This window comes from Macrobrachium rosenbergii, chromosome 29 (assembly GCF_040412425.1).
Source record: "Macrobrachium rosenbergii isolate ZJJX-2024 chromosome 29, ASM4041242v1, whole genome shotgun sequence".
Lineage (NCBI taxonomy): Eukaryota > Metazoa > Arthropoda > Malacostraca > Decapoda > Palaemonidae > Macrobrachium > Macrobrachium rosenbergii.
Genome location: NC_089769.1, coordinates 14,992,643 through 15,010,362, shown reverse-complemented (window position 1 = coordinate 15,010,362; position 17,720 = coordinate 14,992,643). Strand labels below are relative to the sequence as shown.

General features: G+C 35.8%; 2 protein-coding genes across 3 annotated transcripts in view; one reads left to right on the top strand and one right to left on the bottom strand.

The window, feature by feature from the left end:
* The window catches only part of LOC136854615 (uncharacterized), a 493,174-nt gene that overhangs the window by 238,883 nt on the left and 236,571 nt on the right, over window positions 1-17,720 (top strand). The window lies entirely within an intron of this gene.
* LOC136854361 (A disintegrin and metalloproteinase with thrombospondin motifs like) lies at window positions 9,563-11,026 on the bottom strand. Its single transcript, XM_067130660.1, has one exon. The coding sequence runs from the start codon at window positions 11,024-11,026 to the stop codon at window positions 9,563-9,565; it is 1,464 nt and encodes a 487-aa protein (XP_066986761.1).

The following is a 17,720-nucleotide window of genomic DNA, read 5'->3' as shown; positions in this document are numbered from 1 at the left end:
GCGAAACAGTGATTCATCTACACTGTTTCTCCGTGTTTAGAACTAGACCCTGGGGGTGTCAAATGTATTTCACCTTGTTTAGTATACTAGCCCCTGGGGAATCAAATGTCTGGTACCAAAGTGTTCATGTCTAGAACAACGAACCCGATTATTCCCATGTAAAGAATAACGAACCCAATAATCTTCTTGTAAAGAATAGCGAACCCTTCTGCGAGTGGGTTCGCTAATCTTGACACGATCCAACTTTATAATTAAGAACAATTCACATTTGCTAGTCACTCGTTGTAGCACTGCACCAACAACTTTTAATTATATCTTACACATATTTTTTATATCTTGTATTTGTGTGTGTGTGTGTGTGTGTGTGAGATCTTGCTTCAAACTATCATGATATTCGCTTCACCAGTAGGAGACCAGAGTTCGTTTAGGCAAGACGGAACGCCTCAGGCACGTTTTGTTAAATACCATTGTGCCTCTGTTGATCTACGTAGTGATTTATGCATTCGGTACCTAAAAGACTGCAGTGGGTAGCAGTAAGAGTGGAGAGTTGCTAAAGGAGAATAACCTCATGCAGTTAAATATGCTCAAGGTTAGCCCGTTCTTGGAAATTGTCTTACAGATCACCTAAAACTTATTGGAGAATCTGTTATTATTATTATTATTATTATTATTATTATTATTATTATTATTATTATTATTAACCTTTCCACGAAGTTTCTGCATACTGAAAATGTCCGTTAGTGGAAAATAGAAAGGTAGGGTTAAGAGGTTATCTGATATTGAGTTGATGTATGAAGAAATTAAAAAAAGAGGACGAAATGTCATTCTTTATTATTATAACCAACAACAATAAAATAAAAAATCTAATCAACCATATTTCTTTTCGTGAAATATTATTGATGATTAAAATCGAAACAAAACAATAAATCGCTCTACTTTTCATAAAGTTCGAACATACATAAAAGAATCCATACAAAAATCCATGGGCATATAAAAATGGAGGGTACCGAGGCGCATGCGCCAAACATGTCTCGGCAGCAGCACCTAGATGACCGAGATAGGGGCATTAAGGTGCAGCCATGCCTCGGATGCCCGGGCGAATGCCCCTGGCATGCTTCTTCTGCCTCATCTGTCAACGGCGGTGGTTGTTATGAAGGAATTCACGGATTTCTTTTGATGCCCGGAATGCCAAGCTCTTTCTCTTTGACGCAGAGAGAGAGAGAGAGAGAGAGAGAGAGGGGTAATCGAACGATGGTATTTCATACAATGCTCGAAAACGAGAGAGAGAGAGAGAGAGAGAGAGAGAGAGAGAGAGAGAGAGAGAGAGAGAGAGTTAATTAACTGAACGGTGGTATTTAATACAAGGCTCAAAAAAGAGAGAGAGAGAGAGAGAGAGAGAGAGAGAGAGAGAGAGCGAGAGAAAGAGACAGACAGACAGAGAAAGGGCATCAGATAATTCCTTTTTGAGAGAGACAGACAGAGGCAGAAGGCATAATTTTCCATTTGGGAGAGAGAGAGCAAGAAAGAGAAGAGAGAGAGAGAGAGAGAGATCGTTTCATTTTGAAACACAGATAGACAAATATGGCGTCGTTTGACAGAGAGGAGAATTTCTTTTCATATAAAATTGTTTAGAAAACAGACAAGTTTTGTGGAGAAAGTGAGACAGAGATTTTTCGAGCTGTTGACGGATAGAGAAAACGTCTTTCGCAGAGAAAGAGGAGATAATAATAATAATAATAATAATAATAATAATAATAATAATAATAATAATAATAATAATAATAATAATAATAATAATAGCAACGAGCAGCCACAAAAATGTAGCGAAGTATAACTCTTAGTGTGCGCTTATTTATGGATGATGTAAAGTAACTCAAAAGTTTTTATTAAATTTTTATATTCGAACATCTTTCATGTCTTATAATGAAATCCTGTATTGCTACTCAAGATCAGTATTGGAACAACAACTCAACTAATGTAAATGAATCAGAAGAGAGCCTGGTCCCGAAAAAATGGAGTGCAGAAGAAAAGTAAGGCGTAGCTCTGTCATCTGAAACAAGTAAAAAATACGCCGAAGTGTCTTCGGCTCACTCGAGTTTTCTGTACAGCCGCTACAGCGCATAATCAAGGCCACCGAAAATAGATCTGTCTTTCGGTTATCTCGGTATAAAACTGTATGAGCCACGGCCAATGAAACTTTAACCACGGCCTGAATCATTTAATGCTGTATGAGCCACGGCCCATGAAACTTTAACCACCGCCTGATGGTGGCCTGTCATAAATCGTTGCCAGACGCACTATTATGGCTAACTTTAACCTTAAATAAAATAAAAACTACAGAGGCTAGAGGGCTGCAATTTGGTATGTTTGATAATTGGAGTGTGGATGATCAACGCACCAATTTGCAGCCCTCTAGCCTCAGTAGATTTTAAGATCTGAGGGCGGACAAAAAGTGCGGACGGACAGACAAAGCAGGTACAATAGTTTTCTTTACAGGAAACTAAAATGACGTGAACATTAGTCCTCCTCGCATAAATGCATTTCTCAAGATCTTAAGTACCCCATCTAGAAACTATGACAATTGTTTCGTGAGTGTGAGAGTGTGTGTGTGTGTGTGTCTGTGTGCGTATATGTGTTTTGTGTACGAGATTCTGTCTCTTTGATTCTGCCTGTCTCTCAAGGTGTTGATTAATGAATAGGATTTATCTGCCAGACTCTTCACCTCGTTTATAAATGAATTCACTTAGTCATGAAGTGCTCTCTCTCTCTCTCTCTCTCTCTCTCTCTCTCTCTCTCTCTCTCTCTCTCTCTCTCTCTCTCTCTCTCTCTCTCTAATCGTAGGGTAATGAAAATCAAAAATAAAAAGGCATACGCACTCGACTATTTTTCGTAAAGTAATGCAAATAAAAAATTTAACTATACCACTTTTTGGACACAGTCAGACACCAAACTTACAGGAGCAGCGTAATGATTATTTTCACAGAAAATTTTTTTCATTTATATATTTTAATTACAAGGATTATATGTGCATTTGGCCACAATTTTTCATAACGCAAAGATTACATCATTTTAACGGATTAAACAAAGCTATTTTGGTAACGATTTGTTTTAAAAAACATCTTGCGCGTATTTGGATATATATAGTGTTTATTGCTATTAATTTCTTTTTGAATTCTAATTTTGGTTGTTGGTTTAACTTAAGCCGGCTTAAAGCAGTAAGAACCCTTGTCTAAATGTTATTCCTACGTGTGGTAAGGTATAAGGGCATTAGAGGATAAAATGAAAATCATTTTACCACTTACTGCATATGAAAAACATAATGATTTAGAACACTGAGTTTTAATCGATCAAACATTGACAGTAAACATTTGAAATTTATGCATCAACAGTTACATACTGTTCCACGAAAATCACTTATTAGCTTTATATTAAAGATTTATAAAAAAAAAAAATCCCCAGCAAAATTCTAAATCGTGACAGGGGAATAACTATACGACATCACTTGTGCAAACTACCTATGGTAATGAAATGACAGATTACCCCAACTTGGCATCAGTGAATCCAAGACAAAAAATGTTGCCAAAATATTTTTGACTGGTGCGTCATAATTCCGTAGCAATTTTTTTTTAACTTATGTGAACTTTAACATAAATAAATTGCTCATAATCTGAACCATTCTGGGTACATGAATTGTTTAACATATTTCTGCAATAACGAGGTTGAAGTTCTGAATTAACCTTTTAGAAGATTAGGATCTAAATTGTTAGAAACTACTTGAGAGAGAATTATTATCCAATAACATTAGAAAATTCTGTACAAGTAATAAAAAAAATACAAAAAAATTGTAAGTTTCCCAACCATTTACTTCAACGTCAACATAAATTTCTATTGCGCAAATAAAAATTCTTGTGATATTTATGATATATATCTGTTACTTCGACGTATTTATTTCCTTTTGCATTAAGCTGGCCTTATGTCAGTAGGATATATAAGGAACGAATGCTGTTGAAGTAACAGATTCATGTCTTGTAAATTTTATTTGCGTAACATATCAATTTAACAGCATTACAACTGGCGGTACATTCCAGTAATATCAAATGCATCTGGTATTGCTATAAAAAAACTAATAGAATATAAACGTTTTCCTTCAGCAACGTGAAAACGATAGTTACAACCCAGTAACATTAAAAATGTAATAAAACAACAAGATAAAAAACTACAAAACAAACCCGTAACTCCAACCTGACAACAGGCGTGGCTTACTGAACAAACTCCGGAGTCGTAGAATGACGGATTATTTAACCGGACAACGAAGGCAATTGTTCACTGAACGTTTCCCAGAATGAGTCTAGGATGTGAATGCCTAAAGGGGGAAGTTAAATCAGAAATTTGTTATAACCTAACCAGCGATCTGTCCGCTTGTCTAGTTTGTCCAAAAGAATTACATCATCCGAAATGTGGTCTCAAAGGGCCCCGTGGCCCCGCCTTCTCTCATCCATCTCGACCACTTATCCCAGGCAGGTCCCAGCACCCGCTGGGAACTGATGGCGACAGTTGCGTTCAGACGTGATTTTGTGCAGCGTTTTGAGATGTAAATGCGTTGGTAGAATAACTGCAGAATAACAGGAGTTAAACAATGAAGAATGTGCGTTATTATTTATTTCTTTTGATCTTTTTATCTGTAATTGGGATCTTAAAGAGATCAGTAATATAACAGGCTTCAAATTCTGTCTGAAACATTCATTGACGTTATCTCAAATCTTTTCGTCCCCGCCCACCACTCTCTCTCTCTCTCTCTCTCTCTCTCTCTCTCTCTCTCTCTCTCTCTCTCTCTCTCTCTCCGTAGACTGACCCCTATTTTCTCCAAGTTTCGGTGTCTACCCCGAAAAGAAAAAATAGCCAACTTGAAATAATGCAGCCTTAAACGCCAGTCGAGTTTCCATTCTCCTTTGTATGCAAATGAACGCGCCCTAGGTGACAGATGTCAATCAACGTCATTTCCAGTGACACAATAAAGACCATCCAATTGAGGCCATCAGGAGCGGCCCAGATCAAAGGGCGAGACATGGGATGGGAACCGCAGGCGCAGAAAGAGCGAGACAGAGAGACGGCCCGACCTTTGTTAAGAGTTGGTCAGCTCTCACCACAACACCCATAAAGGTCTCGGGGGATGAAAATAAGGGTCACAGGCTTAGTAGACCTTGGTCACAGGATCAGCAGAATCCTTTGGTTTCCATCACTCGACGCTCTGCTGAAGCCTTGTGCCTCTGTGTGATCCGTGGCTGGTCACACCAGTCTTCTAAAGTCTGTTGCGAGTTTGAGTACGCGTTGTTCTTCTGTAGACTGTACCAGGGTGCCGATCCTTCAATCAACCCTTCTCTTTTATCCGGTCTTGTAAGAGTGAAAGAATATATTGAAAATTCTCCATTATGAGAGAATGTAATAAGATGGATAATTAAGAGACGCAAGTAAATCTCTGTAGCAGTGAAGGTGCAACTGGTCCAGACTTAATCTGCTTACATCTCGCTACTAGATATATTATCTAATTTCCTTTACTCTCTCCATTTTAATAATAATAATAATAATAATAATAATAATAAGAGAATCCCTCGTTGGGCCACAGGAAATAATGATAGCAGAGGTTTTTCATGGCGTACTTTCTATGAACCCACAGCTATGCCCTACCTACCATGCTGAAGAGCCTGAAGAGGTCACTATAAGCATAATAAAAATGTCTTTGAAAGATGATGACGAAGTTTGTGGTGATGACAGAGGCACTGATGTTGGTGAATAATCAAGAACTAATGTTATTGTTAGTAATAAAATTAAAGTTTGTTAGTCATTTAGCGGACTGCTCAACAAGCAAATACGTCCAGGTTAAGAAAAGCTAGGATTTTAAGTTAAGAAAATGACAAGGATATGGTGAAAAGAATATTGTTGAACTCTGACCCAATTTTATAGCGATTTTTAAATTGGCACGAGAACACTTTGGGACGTGCTTACACCCAAATATGAAACGACATTTTGACATTTTGAACATGAAATTGTTTTAAGTGCCGAGTGGGTGGGATCCATATTGACACTATTTTGAAAAGTTTAAGGCCCAGTGGGAAGACCCTTTTACGTAAAATCGTGCTTTCTAATATTCCAGATGCCTTTTTTAGAAGACAAAGGTTTTTGTCCCATCCAAGTAAAGTTGCCACACTACCTCTTATTCAATATACAAGCTCCTATGACTAGAAATTTACTTTTTATCAACAGGCGAAAAATTTAGGGCAGATAACTGTAACAGAGACAGTGCCACAGTTTTATCATACAACAAAATCATGAATGTGTATTACGTTCAAGATACCAAGTTAAGAACAAAAAACAAAGATCTGTTTTGAACAGCTATGTAACAAGATAAGATCAAATAATGAATAGCAATGTCCATTTATGATTCGTTCCGAGGGGCAGAATGGGTCTCGGGAGCACCAGGTAGTCACCGCTGTTGAGCTCGTTTCTTATTTCATTTTATTGTATTTTTGTTCTCTCTGTCTTTCTCTCTTTTCATCTTTTTAATTGGGAGGTAATTCTCCCCCATCCAGTGTTGGGTTGTAAAGTGGAATCCCGTTTTCTTTGACCATATTGGCCACAGCCTCCCGCAACGACCTTTTGCGCAGACAATAGGGGACACTGAAATAAATTCCCCTCTGAAAGGATTACTTGACTGTTCGCAGTTTATGGCATGGCAGGCATTTTTTACGCTGATTAACGCATGCGAGGATTTTCTCATTCTCGTTCTTTGTTATCTTTCGCTTTGTTTGTAGTGGGTCCCTGGGAGAACAAGGAGTGGCCAGTGTCTGGAGCGGTTGCCAAAAGGCTCGACAAATGTAACCAGTCTTTGTAAAGGTTGCAGAGTTATTTGTGAACGTTAGATGTCTACTAAATACTGTTGGCGGCTTAGAGTTATTTGTCATTGGCTTGCTTAGCAAGTTCTAACAGACAGCATACTTACATAAGAGAAAAAAAAAAAACTTCGAAGTGAAAATAAGCGAGATTGCACGTTGGTGAAAGCAACACAAAAACAAGATAAACACAGAATTATACTTAATTATGTCAGTTTGATGTAATATGCAACTGGTCATTCGAACAGCTTTAATAAAAATGAATCTTAGCCCTGCTTTTATAAGGGTAAATATTTTAATGAGTTTTCTGATTAGATTTCAATAATATGTAAATAGCAAATCGTCGATTTAATTTAAATGTTCCGATCTTAATTTCAGATGGCCTCCCTCTGTAATATTTTACTTTTATGTAGGAAAATGAATAACTCAACAGTTAAAAAAGATCATTTCACAGCCATTTGCCGCCATGTTAAGGAAATATCTGGTAATCTACCCAAAGCATAAAATGTTCTTCTAGTTTTTATAGGAAATTTCAGAATATGGGAATGAGGAATAAAAACTAGAATTTCATGACATTCATTTTGTGTTACAGTAAAGAGAATTTGTTTTATAAATTATTTAAATATACAACCTCTAGCGTACTGTAGATAACTGTGTTATACATTTCAGGATTCGCACTGTTCTAAACCCAGGTTTCCCAGGACCAGAGTTCTTGCATTGCTTCACTTTGACAAATTCTGTGCTTTATAATATTTACAATGAGATTTTAACTTCTCCCTTTCCTGATATTATTGGAGACACTTCCTACTGAAACCCCTGAATCCGAAAGGAAGTCAGTGAAGAAATTTCTCTCCCCAGGTCGGATTCTAACGCGCCCTTGTTATAAGCCATCTTTAAACCAGCAAAGGTTTGAATCCCATGAGAGAAGGGGAATTTTTCCATTCATTTCCCTTCCGACATTAATGATTTCAGTAGACAGAGTATTCAAATATATTAGGAAACTGGAATATTAAGAGGTTACACGGCTATTACATCATTTATAGATTGTTTTTATTTGTTTATTCATTTTTTTTTTGCTGATTTAATCCTATATTTTTTTGCTTTTATCTTTATTTACTGTAATTCTCTTCTTTCATCCATGTTATTCCCTTTTCATAACCAGCCCCTTTGCGTCGTGTAGTTTAATCACCAAGTTACTGGGGACTCTTAGCAGTCATTATCCTTGTCTACACAAAGAAATCATAGCACTAAACATTTCAATAATAAGAATAATGATAAATACTGGCCCTATGTAGCCTTCATAAGAGAAGATAATTCAATCCCACTTTTAATCTGACAAATGATATGGGATTTCTTTAGTATTTAGCTTTAAGTCTTTCTTACAGTACTTAGTTCCAATGGTTGAAAAACTACAATCTATTTCCTTTTAGTGTTTCTTAGTGAATATACTTGTGAAAAGTCAGTAAACTTTCAAAAACATCTATAATTCTGAATAGGATGATAATTTATAGAAAAACACATACAACTATATTAACATTTATACTATATAAGTGTCGAGATAGACAGACGCATGTATATTACTTTTGTGTGTCAGATTCGATATTCATGGGTTATTTGTGGCTTAATATTTGAAAGTAAAAACTTATTGTGTAAAAGTAGTAACAAAACTATAATTCAATATATATATATATATATATATATATATATATATAAATATATGTATATATTTACATATGTATATGTACATGTATGTATGTACATAAATGTATTCTGTATATATATATACATATATATATATACATATATATATATATATATATATATATATATATATATATATATATATATATATATATATATAAATATAAATATATATGTATATGCATTGGAAAGTGGACCACTCTGAGCACGTCACTGACAATCCCAGAATATAAATAAGGAGGGTTAAAGAATTTAGGAAACACAGTGAAAGAGAATCTCACATGCTGGAAGTAACTAGAAGTAAAGTCGTGACTTCCATACTGTATCTTTAAGACTGTGACCTTGATGTGTTCAAGGAGGACGAGAGAGAAGAGGTATAATTACAGTATTAGGATGCTCTCAACAGCATTGTCTAACTTGGTATCATGGTACAAGCAAAAAACATCAGTTGTACAGTATAACAGTGTTGTTGTTACCCTTTGTTGGAATGAGAGCAGAGTGTTCTCTCAGATGGAAAACCTTTGACTTAACACTACTGAGAACAGTCAAGATGCTTATTTGACACAGAATAAAACTTTAAATAAGTCCTCCTAATAGGTTGAAAATATACTGCATATTCGTATTTACGATTCCTATATTACCTCGAATTTTCAATTCTTTTACTCTTGTCCTCGTACAGTAGTTAATTCCAAGGGTAGTAAAACAAATACTCATGCATCTCCAATTTATTTACTTTTTATTGGATTTGAAAATTTCCGAGCTTCATATTCAATCATTCAATTTACTTCACAGAAATAAACGCAAAAGTAAATAGTTTATATAATCAAAATTCCTCAAAGACGTTAAATAAAATGTGAAAAATAGTCAAAATTTTTTTCGGTAGGGATAAAAGAAAATAATTCTAATACATCAATTAATCACCCAAGAAAGGCATAGCAGGACCAAGTTTTCCCAAAATACTGGTTCTAAAGCAGTTACTGGCAAGAGCCGTTGATACACTTTCCACCACTCCTGCAAGCTGATCCCTCTGCAGCAGGTCTTCCACTAGTCTGTGTGTAGGTCCAGATTTTGTTGCCTTCCCTCACTTGCCACTGACATTGCAGCTGCACACAAAGGGAATCTTCATCAGCAGACTTCGAGGCATAAGCATCACTTTTACCTGTGATCTTCTGACACTGCTGGTCCATATTGATCAGTTCTCCAGGTAATTTAGAAGAAAGGGGGATTTTAGATCCTACTGCAAGACTCGACAGGCACTCGCCATCAGTTGTCAACATGTAGTCCTTCATGAGCTGCTGTGAGCAAGTAGAGAAGAAGACTTTATTGGGACTACCAGATACATAACTCATGATGTAGCCATCATCCCACGAGCAAGCCTCAGCACCATCCGACCCATCATGAGGAGAACCGAGATTATGGGCAACCTCATGAGCAGCTGTCATGACACCCACATAGTTTGCACCCTGGTCTTCACCCATAGCTGCCTTGAAATTCCTCTTCTCATAAGTGCTCACCACACAGGCTGCACCTCTCCACGCAATACCAGCTAATCCCTCCTGAATGACACTGTTTTCAACATCAGCCATATCTTTTCCTGTCATTAAGTAAGCCAGATCGTATTTGGGGAATTTCTTGTTCTTTTTGAAAAGCCAGTCACTGAAGGAACCTAATGTGTTTTCTCCATGGATGTAATCACCCATCAGAATGTTGTCATTGATGAAAGTTTCGTAATGTGAACGTCTAAGCATCAAGGCACCAACAAGAACCAGATTAATTGAAGGGTCTGAGAATGTGGCAAATCTTTGATTGACTGCATTCCAGAATACTGACAAATACTGCCTTACCTTTGAATTAGATTTAAACTTGGAAACCAGTGCACTGTCTACGATAACATAGATTTCTGGATTAACACTGACTATCTCTCTATTACTTTTCTTAGAGGAAAGCTGACCTTTGAGAACTCCTTCTGGTACTTGGATGTAGTCATGGGCCATTTGTTCAGGAATTGGTGAATATTGCCTGATGGCTTTATGAGTTCCATCAGCTTCAATGTGCAAAGAGAGAGTTGGTGTTATGAATCCCTCCACCTTATCACCATCAACTAATACGACAGATCCAGTATCAGCATCGTGATAAAGATCGGAGACGCTTTCTTCTTCTTCTTCCTCAACATCTACGACAGTGAAAACTCCATCTTCATCAACAGCTGCTGTCTGAAGTTTAAAGTCGACACTGAGAGGGGAAGGGGCTGGGGTGAGACTCAGTTTGTGCACCTCACCAAAGGCTTCTACCTCCACGTGGAGAGGGTCAAGAGGTGATCGACTGCGTCCCATGCGAACAGTAGCTGGACCAGTCTCTGCTGTGGCCTTTGGACTGACCACTAAGGCCTGGATAGAGCCCGCTAGGAGAGCCAAGAGGAAGCTCAGTTGGAACTTCATGGTGGATGCCTGAAGCTGAGTGACAGGGATTTCCAGTGAAGCCTTTTTATATGATAACTCTCCCATAGAATCACTCGGGGTGATTAACTTTAATAATCCCTTTTACTCACTAATTTGGTAAAATGTTTAATGGTTCAGAAATTATCGAATTTATAGGGGAGAAATTAGGTTCCCTCGAGGCACTCAGGTTTCTTGTTAGAGTGAATCATCCTAGAACCTATAAGAGATGACTGTTGTCTTCCTTTTGCCATGAAAACCAGGTCCTAATTGAAATAGGCTATTTGGCATAATATGAGGACAGAAGGTCAGGATACACAGGTTTATTTTTATGCAATGATTGGAATGAAATTAAAAGATGCCCCAAAATACAACAGAAAATCTTTTGGAATAAATATTCTGACTATTATAAATCAGTTTTCTATTGGCTTTTCATATCAATTAACATCATTTTTACCAAATGTATGTCTTTGTTAAGCATTAATAATTCAAAATTCTTTTTACTATCAAAGTAATATCATTGTTAATCATAATTTACAACTGTTTATATGGAACAATGATAGCATTAATAAAAAAAACAAGTAATTTAAATAGATTGGGTTTCGGGAAAAGTTCTTGGAAAGTATAACTTTTATACTTATAAAAGAAAGTCCATAAAATATTTTGGATCATTTCTTCGTGCACATCAAGCAATATGTTATTCCCTTTTGGTATTCCACATTGACCATAGCTTTATGTAGAGTTTTTTTTTTTTTACGTAAGCATTATCACCATTTCTTAGAAGCATTGGCCATCACTAACGTCCATGTGTAACGCTACAGCAGCCAAAAATCTATGTATTCGTAAGTCTAAGACTAGCATTGTCCATTTCGTAATATTTGCAGTTTCCTTTGTTTTACTCGTTTTTATCATGGGACTAACAAATTTTCACTTGCAACTGGCGAGATATTTTTTTTTAAATAAAGATCCAGTTCACTTCAATATTTTACTTCGGTGGCAGTGAAGACTGCAGAGTTTAAAGCAACTGCTGGCACTCAAACCAGACTCCTGGAAGTTGTTTCACGTCTCTCAGTATCGAAATTGGTTTTCTACCAAAGATCGACGTATTCAGAGCATCTTAAATTTTCTCCATTCCATAAGACTTGAACGTATGAATGATCTCGTCCAGCTTGAGAAATAAAATGGTGAAAAACAAAAAACGCAGTAAATTGAATCCACAAAAATATAAAATATTAGGATCGTCTGAACTACAAGCCTCCTCAGGCAAGCTTTCTGTAAAAGTGATAAAAAGCAAACTATATAGCTCGTGGTGGTCGACGACATCCAGGTTAGGAGTGTCGAGCCTTTTCGGAAAGTACCACAGCTCCCTAAAGGACAAAGTAACGAATGATCTGGATCACTGATACAAAGTCCGAGACTAGAACTTAATATTACTGATGAATGTTTTCCAAAGAATCTTCGGACACTCTGGTACTAAGGAACATTAAACAATGTGAAAGCCACATTCATTTGATTCTTTTATAGTGTTTATTGCTCTTGTTAACATTATTACCTAGGAATAGGTCGGAAGGGGCGATTCTTACCGACAGATGTTTGAAGATGCAAAGAAAATAGGCCATTCAGTGACTTTGCAGATAAAAAAGGAAGCGGCCTGGGCAATAAAGATAATGCCAAAAAGGATTTGTTTCATGCCTCGTTTGAATTTCCAGTAATCGTGACTTTCTTTTTAAAGTACATTCAGTTTATTGAAAAATAAGTAAATACGTTTCAGACCTACCCTGGCACAGAAATTTGGAAATTATTTCTATTTCTAAAAAATTCATTTCGATGGCATTTCGTAACTCACAAATCGATTACCTTTTCCGCGGAACATACTTAAACGTTTCTTTCAGATATGTTTGATGGACGGGTGATTACTAGAAAATTATGGTGAGAAATTAGCAAATTTCACCTCATTAAACTATTAGCGTTCTCAAATCAAGATTGAAAGGTTAATCATTTTCAGTTTTATGAATTTCTTTGAAAGGATTTTTTTCAAAAGGATTTTTCACAAGGATTGGTAACGGTCGAAATGAATAACTCATATTCACTAAAACACCTGAGTAGATGTACATTTTTTCATCGTCATAGTTTCATGTATATTTTCATTTTTGGATCGGTTGGTTTCTCCCTATCGAAGTTCATTATTAATATTATTCGAATCACTTCCATAAAGGAGAGTTGGTTCAACAACCCCTTTTGCTCCCTTTGACTCTCTTGCCTTCCAGCTTCCATCATTGGGTAGATTTTCACCTTAATACCACAAACACTCCCACGACTGCCGTGTTTAGTACCAGCCAAATGAACGAATGCTAAGATATAAATAAAAGATGGTAAATATCTCGGTAATAGTAAATTTATGATAGATTTTAGTACGTTAAGGAGACGTCCGAGCATAGCATAGTTGTGACATTAAAGTAAAATGATAACAACCGGGCGCAGGCCCCCCTCCCCCCATTGCTTTTCTACATTCACGACCCTTTTCCTCTATCAGAATATTGCACCTATTTCTCCTACCCTTTTTCTGGCTCCTCTCATTAGTTCATCCATTAAAATAAATTTTTGGTATATTCCCCCTATACCATACAATAAGTATATCTTAGTTTAACCAGACCACTGAACTGATTAACAGCTCTCCACTTCAGCATCTTCTCCGTTGTTTTTCTATCAGTCCCATCACAGTGTTTTCTCGAAGTCCAAGCGAGCCCTGCTAAATACAGCATTCCGTTTACTCTAAAAGTTCCGGCACAATTGCTTCATAACGAACAATCTACACATCCTTCTAGTTTAAATCTATGCCGCTCTTCCTCATTTATTATTATTATTTATTATTATTATTTATTATTCTGTACATTGTCTGTTATGAATTGAATATAGAATTTAGGCCAGAGGCCAAGCACTGGGACCTATGAGGTCATCTAGCGCTGAAACGGAAATTGACAGTAAAGGTTTGAAAGGTGTAACAGGAGGAAAACCTCGCAGTTGCACTATGAATCAATTGTTAGGAAGAGGGTGGAAAGTAGGATGGAAGAAAGAGAATATGAAAGGAGGTACAGTAAAAGGAACTAAAGGGGTTGCAGCTAGGGGCCAAAGGCACACTACAAAGAACCTTAAGTTAAGTAATGCCTACAGTGCACCGCATGAGGTGCACTGACGGCACTAACCCCCTACCGGGTCTGTCTGTTATGTTCAATCAAACTCTAACCCACATATTTTCAAGTAGATTAGTAATTTTATGCTGCTGTCTTTTCAACTTTTGTCATTTTTCCTCTTCCAGTACATGTCAGAGCAATTATGCTTTTTATCCGCTCCTCTGGACTCTTTCTGTCATCTAGACAAATCGATCGCACCGTTTGCAAACCAATTGCATCGTCACCACTATACCGCAGCATTTCGCTTGTAGAGTAATGTTGTTAAAAATCTTGCCGCCTCTCATTTCTTCAGTCTCATCATTGCTCCTCTCGTCCTGAACAGTCACTAAAACAAGTACTTTTTCCATTGATATTAATTCCATTCAGCCTTCATTATCCAGATCTACCTTTCTTCTATTCTTTGCGCTTAACAACGCTTTAAAACATTCTCAATAACGGTGTTCATCTTTCGATTGAAGATGCAAGTGGAACTAAAGATAACATATGATTATTGGAAGTAGACATGTCATAACAATAGGGTTTTAGCTGGTCTCTCTGTAGCTTGTCAAGTTAAAAAAACCATCCATAAGTAGGCCAATAGGCATTTATTTCCAGATTAAGACTACAAAACTTAGGAGAATAATAAACCTACTTAATATGACATCTGCGTTTATACAATAAGCATGAGTATAACCAGCCTAGATAAACCGTTAAGTTTTCCTTGAGAGACAATCGCAGATAGACCGTGTCCTGTAGAGTTTCAAATTCAGAGTCTAAGCTAATTAGAAAAATATTGATTTGTCACACAAAATATGGCTTAGAACTAAAACAGTGTTTAATCGAATAATTAACTTTTACAATAGATATATTTTTGGGTCATGCAACTTGTCACAATGAAAAATCTTACATTTACGTCAATTTTTTTTTTAAATAATCATGATATACTACCAAAGCATTTTAAATTTGTCATCGACTATCATAATTGACACAACACATCAGAGATACACGACTCTGCACTAAAAGAGATTTAGCTCTCCTCCTCTTTACAGTGTTAATAAATGAACACACTGAAAGGCACTTAGTTTAATGCATACCTCAACCGTTAGCAAAAGAAGCTACAACAGAGCAGGTAAACATCTTAGTAGCATCTATAACACAGTAGCCAAATATCACAACGGTAGCTACAGGTATATTTAGGCATGTTTCCAAATGAATCTTTTATTCTAAGATCTATTTTGTTATTAATTTTTCTCACCACATTTCTTTCCCCTCTACTTCTGATTTTTCCTTATAATATAACTCAGACACACTTCGTTCCTTTGCTTAATTTTGCCTTTATTTCCTTATAAATCCTTTTGCATAAGTGTGCACAATCTTAATTTTGCCTTTATTTCCTTATAAATCTTTTTGCATAAGTGTGCACAATCTTAATTTTGCCTTTATTTCCTTATAAATCCTTTTGCATAAGTGCACACAATCTTTTCTTCTGTCATGCAACTTTAATTCAAGCAATCGCCTTTTTATTTCTTCGCTAAACCTCTCATTCTGTCATCTCTAGCTTAATGTTTATATCCTTCTCTTTGGGGCCTGTAACTACAAATTCATTCAGTGAATTCAGGTACCACACTTAAAGTCTTACTTCTCTGTAATTAAATTTATCCTTTTTCTCATCCGTCTCATCCTTCAATGTTACTTTTTACTTCTCTCTTGTCACACTCACTTGTCATAATTATATTTATTGCCACATTTTCAATCCTACCTGTCTAAGTAACACTAACAGATAATTATCAGTTATACATCCAGTTACTCCTCCTCTTATTACATCAATTTGCTCCTCCGTCTACTCTACTAACACCAAGGTCTAGAGAAAATATTCTCTAGACTTTGACTAACAATCCACCAAACTTTTCCTCATAATTTTCTCTTTTCTTAATATACATATAAATATTCTTCCTACACATGTATGTGCACAGTATATACAGTATATGTATGTAAGTATGTATGTAAATATAATATATACATATAAATATAATATATACAGTATATATATATATATATATATATATATATATATATATATATATATATATATATATATATATATATATATATATATATGTAAAGAAAAAATGCCACGAAGAAAAGAGTGAAACAACGGAGTGGTTGCTAGGCCTTTCGACACATGGTCCTTTACTAGCAGACCGAATAAAAATATAAAAGTACGTTAACAAGAAAGGTTGTATAATTGCAGATGACATACAGATATCGCAGAGGATGGGGATTATTTATATTTCTATTCAGTCTGCTAGTAAAGGACCATTTTAGTCGAAAGGCCTAGCATCTACTCCGTCGTTGCACTCTGTCCTTCGTATCATTTGCCTTTATTTATAAATTCATCACTTTACATATCTTCGTGATTCAGTTATACATACATACATACATACATATATATACTGTATATATATATATATATATATATATATATATATATAATATATATATATATATATATATATATATATATATATATATATATATATATATATATATATATATATATATATATATATATATACAAATATATCCCGAACATTTTTAACAATTTTAAATGGAGCACCCTTTCCTCAACCTCTGTGATCAAGGAAGTGTGATTTAGTCATGACTCAGCGCTACCTTATAAGGGATCTTTTTAAACTCGCCTGTGTGTTAATTCCCCACACCAGGCAGTGGGGTGAATTTTTATGTCTTCTGGCTTATTTATTCCCATCACACAAGGGAGCCGCATATTGCACGTTCAGCGCCACCTTGGTCGAGAATGACCAATTTTAGATTCAGGTCAGAACCTGGACTCCGTGGAAATATCAACGAGTAAGTTTCAGTTTTTTTTTTTTTTTTTTTTTTAATTATGAATCAAGCTGATGTCAGGCAGCTCACGAATCTTTAAATCGTGATTCAGTGCAGTTTGGGGAAGATATACACTTATACACACACAAACACTTATACATACACATAGCAGTGCCTCTTTAGTAAACTATGCAGAGGAAAGCCCTTACCTCTGTTGCTAATTATGGGTTGTATCCTTTTACCAGTGTATATGAAACCTAATATAGATTTAGCATCCTTTTTGAGCTGCTAATTTGTTACTGCTGGCTCTCTCTCCAGGGATTTAACGCTGATGGAATATTTTTTATGAAAAAAAAAAAAATATATATATATATATATATATATATATATATATATATATATATATATGTTTATATATGTGTATGTATGTGTGTGTGTGTGTATATTTATACTGGCCTGTGAGTGCCTGCTTCAACGCGAGTGTTTCAGCCAAAATCATCATTATTGAATGTTCAAAATCCATTAATTTGGCATTCGTCCTGTTACCCCCACGCTTTCGGGCAACAAATAGCATTTTACTAAAAAAAAAAAAAAAAAAAAAATTGAAGTTTTGGGTCTGAGCAATAAGTCTGAATATGTAAAATCAATGTTTCAAAATTTGAAACTCAAAATTTAAATGATGC

Excerpts from the sequence above, each read along its gene's own strand:
- LOC136854361 (XM_067130660.1), bottom strand. The coding sequence starts at position 11,026 with ATGAAGTTCCAACTGAGCTTCCTCTTGGCTCTCCTAGCGGGCTCTATC.